We start from the raw sequence: 12,922 nt of genomic DNA, 5'->3' as shown, positions 1-12,922 counted from the left end.
TTTTTTTTCCTGTTACAGAAGCTGCCTTACACATGAAGATGAGAAAGTTGCCACGTATGGTTCCATGGTGCTTTTCACTTGTATGCGCGAAGACAAAATGGCGGACCTTATGGTGTCTGCAAATCTCGAGGTTGCTGTTAACGTTATCACAGCCTACAACAAGTGGCCAAATGCTGAGTGGTTGTATGTGTTGCTTTCCTTACTTTTCATCCCTTTTAACTTAAACCGCTCCTTTACGTTCCAAAATCACTTTGTTATAACCCTTTTGTCCCCCTACACTATACGGCCAAAAGTATTCGGGCAACCCTCCAAACTATTGGGTTTCTGAATGTTTCCATTGAAGGGTACTGTTCATGCTACTGCACAAAGGTATGTTAGACAATTGTACACTTGTAACAGTTTGGGGAAAGTCCTTTTCTGTTCCAGCATCACTGTGCCTCTTTTTACAACGCCAGCTCCATAAAGACATGGTATGATGAGTTTGGTGTTTTAGGAAACTGAGCAGCCTGCCTAGACCCCTATTCTCAACCCTACTGAACACCTTTTTGGTGATTCCTTCCTCTGACATCCACGTCCCTATAGGACACAGAAATCTGTGTGGTGGGGGACTTGGAGAACAATACTTCTGCAAGTGTCTTTTTCTGAACAGGCTTCAGCAGAGATTTTCTCTTATGGAGTTGCATTCAGCAACGCAGGTCGTGGTCCAGGAAACTATTTAATTTCTTCTTTCGCTCTTTTGCAGAGTCATAAAATTGGCTAAACCTTTGACGGGTTATTGAAAGTATGTAATTAGAATTTGGTGACCATTAACATTCCAGCTCAGGAATAATAGCTGCAAATAATATAATGCAGATAAGGAAAATCTGTTTTGATAAAGCAGCTGTATGGCCTAGATGCAAATCCAACCGTTGTTTCCCCTGTTACCGCTTCATGTTTTGTTTGGATAGCTTGCCGCAAAAGAATGTGACCCTAATCCCTTTTACGCCAGGGACCTCCACTTGGTCCTATGAAATGCCTCTACCAAGATTAAAAGGGAACGAGAAATTGCGTGCAAGCAGAGGTTTTATCTGAATGAATGGCTTGAAGAACAGAAAATCCTCCCCCTTCAAAAACAAAAAAGAAAAGAGGGAGAGAAGGTTCTTGTTTCATGATCATTATAATCACAGCCATGGCCGGACGTCCAGATCCCACATCGTTTTCCTGGGAGCCAGAGCACGCCGGTCAGTCCTGTGCACTTGGCGAGCTTGCCATACAGATGTACAACCCCACTAACGCCTCTCAGCCATTTTTGAAGTTAAGGTGTGGACAATGGTGGTATTGTACCAAACTGGATGCCGGCCTAAAAATCAAGTACTCACATGCTCAGTGTAAGTGCAGACAATGAGTCCTCTTAATCGTTCCTCTTCTCTTTTGGTCTTCATCAGAGGTCTCTTTAGTCTTTGCTTTCATCTGTATGTGTGGAATGTGATTCACAGTAATTTAGCAGCTGCATTAAAGTGGAAGATATTTTTTTTTTCATCTGTACCCCTAATTAATGTGCCTTACTTTTTAAGTTATTGCATGGAAGTTAGTCGTTTTGATATATCGGGTTTGAAATCTCAGCCCTGATTGGGGTAAAATTTCTTTGGGCTGTATTGCCGGTAGCGTAAAATAATTGTTGATTTTGCAGAAGCCAGCATGTGTGCATTGGAGGTGGAATCTTCCAATGACACCAGCTTTTCTTTCAGAAGCCAATTTTATAATAATCTAATTTTTTTTTTAATTATATATAAATAAGTAATGGGTTAACATGAACTGGTGACTTTTCTCTTTTGAATCTTGTCTTTACACTGCTGCATTATACTTCTGCTTTAGAGGATAAATTGTGTAGTTTTTAAAATGTTGCCTTTCAAATATATACAGGGATGCCAAGCAACTAAATGGTAACCTCCTACTGTTTCCTTTCTATGCGCCTGTACCATTTTACAGTTTTGCACTGCAACCTGCGAACCGATATGGGGGTGTTATTAACTTTACATTACAGATGTCACTGTGACACAGGTGCGATGCGGAAACCCACACGGGAATCTCAGGGTTTCACAGGCTGCAAAAAATGGGGTTTGAGAACAATTTAAAAAAAATACTGGGTGCTTCCATGATACAATATTTTCAAAGAATCTTGGGCTTACTGATAAGATGAGAGGAAAAGTGATGCTGCTTCCAAGTCCCATAATTTGGCTCCAACCTCCAGCGAAAAGAGGCGGGGGGGGGGGGGGGGGGTCCTGGCGTAGCCATTGGAGTTATCTGACTTCTCTTAAAGGGTAACTCCCACTTTCAAAAAAATATAGCGCATATAATTGCGACACTAATCATTTTGTAATGAAATGTTATTAAAAATTACCTTTCCTCTTCAATCTGCAGCCAATGTAATTTTCTGAGAATACATTGCAATATGGCTCCCTGGAGTTGTTCTGTACACAGAATGTGTACTGACCACTCCCAGGAAACATCATTTCCTGCTGTGATTGGCTCACCAATTTTCCCAGAAGTCTGCCTAAGATACAAGTCAGATTTCAGGCATCCCCTGCAACAAAACTGTACTTTTTTGAGAGATACTTTGAATAGGAACATGTCTAAAGGGATACAGACCAAGCAGATTTCCTCATTAGTGCCCTGCAGATCCTCACCTGACAGTTAATTATGAAACCACTCCCATTAGACACATGGGTTTTTTCAGAATAACAAAAGGTATAAATCTGCAACAAAGTTTGTTACAAACCTTACAATGTACATAGATCACCCAGCAGGGAATGTTTTTTTTTTTCTCAACAAAAGTGGAGTTACACTTTTTAAGGTGGTATTAAACCCAAAAGCAAACATTTTAGTATGTTGCCACTTACAAAACCTTAGCTGTGATGGTTGCATTTGTTTTCTTTTTTAGGCTTTCTTTATTTTCCACCAGGTGATCCAATAAGAAGTATGTTTTTTAACAAAACAAGCTGTCCTGCAAATGTATCAGCTAGGAGTGTTGGCAAATTACCACAGACAGGGGTGCCTACAGTGATCAGCTTTTAATTATATAAAACCTTTATCCCAAATGGGGGAAAAAAAATTGTTGCTTTGACTGCTTGTGTGGGAGCTGGAGTCTGGCTTCTGTTTGTTAGCGTATCTAAATCTGCTAGTCCCTTCTCCACTACCCTTCCCCCAGATTAACAATTTTACTGTCTGCTGTGCTCCCTCTTCCAGAATGGGGCACACAAATACAAGAGGTGTGTTACTGGTCAGATCATCAGGTGAAAAAAGCCTAAAAGAAAAAACAAATGCAGCAACCACATCCAACGATTGGTAAGCTGCACAGTATATTACATCTTTGGTTTTGGGTTTGGTATCACTTTAACATCTTCAAGGAAAGAAAATGAGCATGGTAACCGGGTGTCCTTATTTGACCATCATTCCACTTTAAACCACGTCACTGGTTAGGCAGATTTGATTCTGTGACGGGTTCTCTTTAGGACTACTTGCATAACTAAAGATTTATAGGACTTTCTTTTGTGCTGGTTACCAAAGTCCTCTACAGAATAGAGCAGCTTTTATTTTCATTATAATTTTCCATTAGTTGTTTATAGCCGAAACAGAGTTCAAAGCTTCCTGAAACCTCACAGGCGGCAGAACCTAGCATTTATCTATGAAAGAATATTAATCCTGGTGTATTAAATGGTAGATCAGAGCGGCTTATCTCCAGCTTCTGGACCACTTGTGCGTGTTTCCTCTGAGCCCCACCACAAGTGGCTTTTATATTCTAGTTACTTATTAAGCCACAAAATAAAATGTTGGCTTTGCAAACAATTCTGCTTCTTAGCTTCATATCGTTCCAGGACAATAAATCTGTACAAAGTGGCATAGTTAAATGAATGGGCTTTAAAATAAAGTGGCTTGTACACAGCAGGACAGATGTTTTGTGGACAGCATCGCTGGTGCCTTAGCTCCGGTCCACACCTGTACACTTTTTCTGCAGTTTGAGACAAGCAGTGATTGGTAGCTTTTAGTTTGGCGTACTTGGCATATGGCCTTTTGCCCTTGCTTTGATCGCTCTTCAGTTTCTGAATAGAGTTACTATTAAAGCTAAACTGCTAAATACACAGTTGAAATACATATATGGGCGCTGTTTTACCAGCCAAAGAATTTATATTGCTGTCCATCCAGTCCTGGAATTCACATACCTCAGCTACACATTAGAGTCAAGTAAATGACACCACCTACGGTTAACAGGGAACATTCTAACATTGGGGGCAAACGGAGGGATAATCTCATCGGTGGGTCGCTATTCAGTCATTGTCCTGTCCCAGTGAAGCTCACATATAAAAATGCCCTTAAAGTGATTGTAAATTTAAAAAAGACAAACCTGTAATACCTGCATGCCCTGTGCAATGGTTTTCCACAGAGCTGCCCCAATCCTCCTCTTCTTGGTTCCCCATGGGTGCTCCTTGCTTTTTGCCCTGCTGCTTGCTTTGGGGGCACTTGTACAAGCTCGCTCTCAAGCTGGCTTTGTGTGTCCATTGACACACTGAGCGCAGCTCGGGTCCACCCCTGCTCCCCCCTCACTAGCTGTGATTGACAACAGCAGTAGCCAATGGCTGCACAGTGGTGGTGCTTTACGGCTCTGTATCACAATGCGAATCTGTGAGTAAGCTGTGAGTGTGCCATTGAAAGCTCCATCCTGTGGCTGATTTACAAATGTATTTAACACAAAAAAGCTAAATATGGAAGAGCAAGTTTGTAAAACTTAAGTCACATAAGATAGTAAAAACAAAGGTAAACTCTGTAATAACTAAACTATGTAGTCTCTGAAAATATACTATAGTTTCTGTTCAGTGGTTACTGAAGACCTGAATGGAACTCAAGTTTGCAGATACTCAGTGCGATTACTGGATTCCTCGGCAGACACCTGAGTTATTCCGGGGCCAAGCTTTTGGCATCTTGATTGGCTGGCAGGGGATGACCTGATTCCCAGGACATTCATTCCGGTACCACCGCAGTGTGATGGAAGTGTCCAATGAGCAGCACATTTTGAAGCTGTGTGTAAATTCAACAGGAGGATGCAAACGGCAGGAAAGTTTGTCTTATTGCAGAAGAAATATCGCATGCCTTTTCTGCAATAAAGATGTGCCTGCTCACTTTTGTTTTCTTATTGTAGGTTTAAAACTACTTTTAAGGATAAACTTTGTGTACAAAGACATTTGTTTTAAATGTATTCCTTAGCAGACACAAGGTATAGAAATCCAGTTTGTGTGTACCACGTACATTTCCAAACCTGGATATTACCTTGTAAAAGGAGAATGACATCATCACTAGGCTGTATATAGCCTTTGCAGAGAGCAGAGTTGTGGGTGGGACCCAGTAGCTCCTCTGATTACAGGCTGTCTATAATCAAAACTACAGCAGGCGGCAGATACAAGACTGGTCAAGTGGCACAAGTAAAGAGTGAAGTACTGACTGGTATTTCTTACAGGAAGCTCCTGCACAGGGGCAACAGTGCAGAAATTGTTTCAAACTGTATTACCGGAATGATATGAAAGAAATATAGAAAGGAACGGAAGATGCATGCCTCTTGTATTTACACAGTATTTGTTTGGCCTGGATTTCAGCATAAAACAGAGATCCCACCACTGGAGACCATTACAAACTCTTAGGCTGGATTGACATCTATGCATTCTTAGTGCCTTTTGCAGATTTGCGCTACAGTCCATTTAGCATGGTTTCCTATGGAACGCGTTCTGTAGTACAAATATGCAAAATGCAAAAAGCACTAGACCGGCATGGTGTGAGGAGTGTTGAACGAGACCTCCGCTTGCCGTACATTCATCTTTGACTATCCTGGGGCTAATACCGCCTGCTAACTACCGCCCCTCGGGTCACATACCACCGTAGTCCTTCAGGGACCATGTCGCCACTGAAAACAAAGCCGGACACCTCTGCCAAGCTAGCCAAATACCGGCATGCGGAGAAGGGGACTGAGGAGGAAAATGGCGCCAGCTCCTCTGCAGACCCAGATGCCAGAGTGCTGGAGGCTATCTCTGACGGCAAAAGTACCCTAATGGACAAGATTGAGGAGGTGAAAATAGATGTCTCACTGCTCCGTCAAGATTTGCAGAAAGTTAGAGAGCGAGTCACCGAGACGGAGACACGCATCAGCTGCATGGAGGACGAGATGCCGCCATTTCAAATAGCCACAGAGCGCCTTCAACACCAACTCACCACAGTTATGGCTAAGCAGGATGACATAGAAAACCACCTCAGGAGATGCAATTTGCGCTTTGTCGGCCTGCCTGAGGGTGAGGATGGATCTGACACCCCCTCCGTTCATGGCGAAGCTGCTTATCTCCTCGTTTGGCAGGGCAGAATTCTCAACGTCCTTCGTGGTGGAAAGAGCCCACAGGCTGGCTTCCAAACCTCCCCCTCAGGGGGCACCACCACGGACATTTATTGCCAAAATGCTTAACTATTGTGACCGCAACGCTGTTCTCCGCCTCACCAGGTTGAAGGGGAACATTCCCCATAAAAATGGCAAAATCGTGGTCTTTTCTGGACTTCTCAGTGGAGGTCCAGAAGAAAAGAGCCCTCTTCAATGAGGCCATACGCCAACTGAGGATCCACCACTACTCCTACACCATGCTCTTCCCGGCCAGACTCCGGGTGGCTGGAGAGGACAGGGCACATTTCTTTGACACGCTGGAGGCCGTTTTTGCTTGGATGGACAATAGAATGGCTCCTACTCACAAACCTGCTCAAGCCTATGGATGACTATTGCTGGGATGTACCCGGCCTACATTATGGAAGCTGACTCTGTGGATTATCAAATCCGGACTCGGGCCGGCTCCATCTTCTGGTACTGTGCCCCTTACCCCTTCTTTGGACTACCCCATGCTGTGTATCTACCACAGGAGGAGAATCGCCCCCTCAGCAGAGGCTGTATTTCCCTCATGTCCCCCCCGTTTGTGGCTCTACCACACATATGGTGCTCTCCTTCATTACCCATCTGCTCCTCTCCCATTGCCCCTTCAAATGTCTCCTGCTACTACATTTGAACTGCAGCCCTGCATTACTGATTGTCATGGCAAGTTGCAGCTCATCATGACGTCCGGGACAGGTACTCAACTAATCCTATCCTGCCATGTTCCCCGTGCAGGCTGTCCTGGAACCCTACACCCAGTGGTCTCACTTCTTGCACTGCTACTTGTGTTGCAGCGAATAATCACCCCCCTAGCTACATGGGTCCTTGCGGACCTCGTTATGTTTAATGCAGACTGCACTGTTTTTGCTTCATTGCACAAGAAAAGTTTCCCTGGTCTGTTCGGCTCTGGTATGCTGTAATCACTTTCTGTTTGCTGCACTGCCAGGCCGGCCAACTCAGTGTGTTTAATACAGTTTTATTTTATGTTTTCTGTTTGGTTTAATGGTTTAGTTATGTATCTTATGTTGAAGAGTATTGGTGTTCACTTGATAGATTGGGTGATACGTATTGCACTGCACTATTATATGATAGTATACTACTGGGAGCTATGTGGCTTAGTCTACGATCTTACCGTCTGTTCTCCGTGGGCTCTCTGGGTGGCATCACGGGCCCCCCTGCAATTGGGGCGGTCCGTGGCGGCCACGCACGGGCTTCAGAGAGTGGAGACTTTGTTAAATTTATATGGTGATGATGTCTAATGTGAAATGCATTACATGGAATGTGAGGGGGCTTATAGCCAAATCAAAGCGCAATGCAATCCTCTCTTATCTTATGGCGCAGAGTGTGGATATTATGGTCCTGGGTGGGCTGGTTATACCTGGACCCATATACTAATAACTCCAGGGGGGTTGCTGTCATGGTGGCCAAAATGACTCAATTCACTTTAATACAGCTCAAATCTGATCAATCTGATCCCCCTGGGCAGATTTTTATTTCTGCATGCTAAGGTAAATGGCCTGGAATTGCTAATACTGGCGACCTATATACCCCCTCCCTTTCCTATTTGCAGTTCTGACTGAAGGGTTGGCATTTATGTCCCAATTCCCCAGTGTTCCTGCAATATGGCTAGGGGACTTCAACAATGTGACCAATAGGGACCTGGATAGACTCATGACGACTTCCTCCGACGCCTCTACCCACCCACACACTAGATTTGGTAAACTCCTCCTTGACCTTGCACCGGTGGACACGTGGAGACATCGCTACCCGTTGGATAAACATTTTTAATGTTTCTCCACAAATTACAATACTTTGTCAGGCATAGATCTTATATTAATCTCCGGAACCCTCCTTCCCAGGCTGGGTAATGTTGGCTTCGGCTGGACGTGGCCCCTTTGCCTTACACCTGGAGGCTTAACCCCTTTTGGTTGGCGGTGGTCCCGGGTCTAGAGGAGGCCAGTAATGAGTGGGAGTTCTACTTCCGGACCAATGGAGGTACCGCATCACCTGAGATGGTCTGGGACTCTTAAGTCCCACGCTCGTATGTACCTATCCCAACATATCTCTAGATACCGGAAAACCTCATCCCGGGTGGTCAGGCAGGTAGAACAAGCATTAGAGACCGCAGAGCGTGAGTTTACCAACAACCCCTCCCCCTCCACAACAGATCAGTTGAAACTACAGTCAAGGGTGGTGAATACTCTTTACTTTGAAAAGGCAGAGAGGAAGATATAACAAACAGAGATGATACAGCGGAGAGCGGGCGGGACACCTCTTAGCATACCTGGCCCACTTGGACCACAAGCTTCCAACAGTGGTCTCCCTTCGCACTTCTGACGGGGCCTTGGTTACTGAACCCGATGAAGTGGCTGGGGTGTTCCGGTCATTCTTCGCATCTCTGTACTCCTCTGCTGTCAATAAGCCTGGGGAGGAGATTGCTACACTCTTGAACGGAGTAGACCTGCCCACGCTCACACTCCCCAGGTTGAACTGTTAGAGGCCCCTGTCACTAAGGACGAGATACTGAAGAAAATGTCCCTTCTTAACCCATCTAAAGCACTTGGCTCGGATGGCTTTCCCCTCAAATTTTACACCACTTACGCTGACACCCTAGCCCCCAGACTACATTAACTATTCTCATACATATTCAAATCTGGATCCCTACCCCCTTCTATGAGTGAAGCCTACATTGTACTCATTCCCAAACCTGGTAAGAACCCAGAACTCCCCGCATCATACCGCCCAATATCCCTGCTCCAACTAGATATTAAGATCCTGGCCAAGGTTTTGGCGATACGTCTGATTACTGTGATCCTTACATTAATTCACCCAAACCAAACGAGGTTCATGCCAGCCAAAAACACGGCTTACAATTTACGAAGGCTCCATTTGAACATACAGGCTAGACATGACCAGATAGGCTCCAGAGCTGTGGTGTCCCTAGACGCTGCCAAGGCGTTCGACTCAGTTGAGTGGGGATAATTATGGGAATGCCTGACTCTATTTGGATTCGGACCCTGTTTTATTAAGTGGATCTGTCTCTTGTATCGGCACCCTTGTGCCAGGATCTTGGTTAACGTGAGAATATCTGACCCCTTTCCTCTCTCAAGGGGTACCCACCAGGGGTGTCCTCTGACGCCCTTGCTGTGGAACCCCTCGCTTCTGCCCTTAGAACAAACTCAGACATTCGGGGCCTGTAATGTGAAGATTTGGAAGAGAAAGTCAGTCTATATGCAGACAACATGCTGATATACTTAGCTGACACAGGCCCATCCCTACAGCTAGCCCTTGAGACCATTCAAACCTTTGGTAACTACTCAGGCTTGAGAATTAATTGGAACAAATCCCAGATCCTCCCCATAGACGTGGGCGCCCCCACTGCGCTTCAGGCCTCCTCCCCACTCCTTAGAGTTAGCTCTATAAAATATCTTGGAATTACAATAATTCGCTCAGCAGAAGACTGGGCCACCAGCAGCAGAAGCGGCAGCAGAAGACCGGGCCACCGCTAGTAAAAGAGCTGGAAGAAGAAGCGGTGGCCCGGCAAGAGGAACCGAAGAGGGGGACAAGACCCCCGAAGTCGGAAGGGGCCGCGGCAGCAGAAGAATGGGCCACTGCTAGTAAAAGAGCTAAAGGAAGAAAGCGATGGCCTGGCAAGAAGAACCGAAGAGGGGGACAAGACCCCCGAAGTCGGAAGAAGGGGTGGCGGCGATGGAAGACCGGGCCTCCGCTAGTAAGAGCTAAAGGAAGAAAGCGGTGGCCCAGCAAGAAGAACCGAAGAGGGGGACAAGACCCCCGAAGTTGGAAGACGGGGGGGGCGGCGGCGAGAAGACCCCCCAAGACGGAAGACCACCAGAGCTGTGCAATAAACAATTTTTAACCCTTGTGTGTTTTATTTGATTTTTTTTTCACCAGGTGAATGGGTAGGGGTACATGGTACCCCAATACTCATTCACATAGGGTGGGGGACCTATATCTGGGGGCCCCCCCACCAGCGGATCCAGCCACTAAATACGCTATGCTCATATGTTTATCATCTCAATTTATGTATTGTACTATTACGTGCTACTAAATAGTGTGTAATTGTAACACCTCTCTAAATCCGATTGGATGAACGCGTATTGCTTACAGCCTTGACGATGTATACAATGTATACTCTGTAAACTGCCTACTCTTCTCAAAAAAAACACCTCGTTATTTGTAAAAAAAATAAGAAAATAAATGCATAGGTGTGAATCCAGCCTTAAAGGCATTGCCAAATTTCAAATGTTTTCATTGTTTTAACTAGGTATTAGTGTAGTTCTATTCCCTGTGTTATTGGCCTTGGTTTGTAATGATGAGATCACATGTTGTGGCTGAAGTTTATAGTGCTATGGTTGATCAATCCCCCTATGTCCATGCATTACTTCAGCTTGCTTGTCCCTATGCACCAAGCAGACAAGACAATTTCCTGTTCTGGGCCACAGAATCCAGCGCATGCCTTGTCACCCCCCTTTTTGTTGCACCACAATTGTAGCAGTCCTAAGGTGTTGAAACACATAAAATTAAGTGAACTCTCTCCGTATGTCTGTAAATGCTTTGTCTGCTTCTGTCCGTCAGATCTAATTACTGCGTAGTACTCACTTGCACCAGTGCTAGTCTGAGAGACCCAGAGACTGTAGTTTCTTTACAGGAAGTGTCAGGTCTTCCACTATAGAGGTCATGCATTAACCCGTTCAGTTCCCTGCTGCATGCCTCATATTTCAACACAAACTGAAACTGCTGATATAGGAATGTGAAGATTTATTCTACTACAGAACAACAAATTACACCATAAAACTACATTAATTAATGGACATCAAATGTAGGATAAAAACACAAGGTGGCAGTAGGAATATTTTCCTTAACGTCTTTCAGGATAGCACCTGAGAGAGTGGCTCCACCCACTTGTCAGGAAACACACCCCCACCAAACTCTTAACAGGGGGCTCCTTCCCACATATCGTCAGTTTTTGTGTTTCCTGCGGAAGGAACACATAGTGGGGAGTTAGGATCTCTCTAGGTGCTGTCCTGAGAGGCCAGGCTCCCTGCTCCACTATTTATTTCCACTTGCCTCAGCCAGTTCCTCCCATTCCCACAGAATTTGGCAGAATCTGTGGATGGACGCCTTCTCCCTCGTTAGTGCTCGGGTAGAGCCAGGACTGCTCCAGGGGTCACCGCTCCCAGTGGTGGTGGAGGGCAGTGGGCACACTTTTTTTTTTTTTTTTTTTTTTCCTGAGTCTGGCCGTGTTTTTTTTTTTTTTTCTCTGACACCACTGCCATCTTGGGAAGGGCAGTCAGAGGACTGCATCCGCCGGAAGTGAGGTACCCAGAAGTGGGGTGGCATCCTATGAGCAGGCACAAGAGGGTGTCCTTTCCACTGGAAAGCACAGGGGGAGTAGGGATGGAATAGGTCTGGTGACTATATTTCCGGTTTCTTGCCACAAGCATAGTGCTGCAGCACCATCATGGACTCGGGATGGGTGTTCTGCTCTATTTTATTGTGGGGTCTCTCTCTAGCTCTCTCTTCTCTCTATTTCTCTATTGGGGTTTTGAGTGTAATTCACCCTGGTGGCATGGCCAGTCTGGGCACATGAGGCTTCTGTTTGTTCTCACTATGCACCTGTGGTGAGCATCTTAAAGGCAGGCTGACTCAATTGGATGTTTTTTTTTGTTTTTTTTTTCCCCTTCTCACGGCAGGCCAAGAGCTCTGACCAGGGGATTAAAAAGAAATGCCCTTCATGCAAAATAAAGTTACCTGAAGGCTGGACACTATGTCAAGCATGCATTGACTCTTTAGTGAAGGAAGAGACTCCTGCGTGCAGCGATTTGATTGCATCTGTCAAACTATGCGGGGTCCCATTCCTAGGGGATTTATTCTTTGGCCCCAATTTGGATTCAGTTCTTGACAGAACTGGAGATAAAAAGAAATCGAAACGGCCAGTCAAACATTTTTTTTTTTCGTCCTCAAAGGGCTCAGGAACAAAACAAACCTCAAGAGAAAAATAAAAATTGGTCAGGGCAGAGGGGAAAGGGCAAAGGAAATGTCCTTTTCCATGCTGCATCAACCAGCAAGACGCAATGACAGCCAGTTACAAGTGGGGGGAAGACTTCAAAGTTTTCTCCCCTATTGGGCAAGCATGACAGAAAACCAGTATATTCTGTGCATGCTGGCCCAAGGTTACAAAATAGAATTTTTGTGTTCACTCCCCCAGAAAGGTACTTTATAACAAACCTTGCAAGAGATGCAACAAAGGCCCTAGCTATGAAGAACCTGTTAAAGGATCTGATAAATCAGGGGGCTGTTCCACGAGGGGAGCATTATCCGGGATTCTATTCTCATATATTCCTGATAAAAAAAGCCATACGGAAGTTTTCGATTAATCCTGAGCTTGAAGCCGCTAAACAGATCGGTCCTACACAAGAGGTTTCATATGGAATCCACTTCACTGTCAGAAACCTATTGACAAAAGAGTGC

At 45.1% G+C, this 12,922-nt stretch overlaps 1 protein-coding gene across 2 annotated transcripts in view; it reads left to right on the top strand.

Moving 5' to 3' along the window:
- The window catches only part of ATXN10 (ataxin 10), a 182,399-nt gene that overhangs the window by 104,491 nt on the left and 64,986 nt on the right, over nt 1-12,922 (top strand). For both annotated transcript variants that reach the window (XM_077469350.1, XM_077469351.1), the window contains exon 5: nt 19-183. In XM_077469350.1, the coding sequence (XP_077325476.1) occupies nt 19-183 (165 nt within the window). The remainder of the gene's footprint in view (nt 1-18; nt 184-12,922) is intronic.

The sequence above is a fragment of the Lithobates pipiens genome, unplaced genomic scaffold, assembly GCF_037356315.1.
Source record: "Lithobates pipiens isolate NorthernLeopardFrog02 unplaced genomic scaffold, aLitPip1_a1.2 Scaffold_8, whole genome shotgun sequence".
Lineage (NCBI taxonomy): Eukaryota > Metazoa > Chordata > Amphibia > Anura > Ranidae > Lithobates > Lithobates pipiens.
This window is presented reverse-complemented; position numbering and strand designations above follow the sequence as displayed.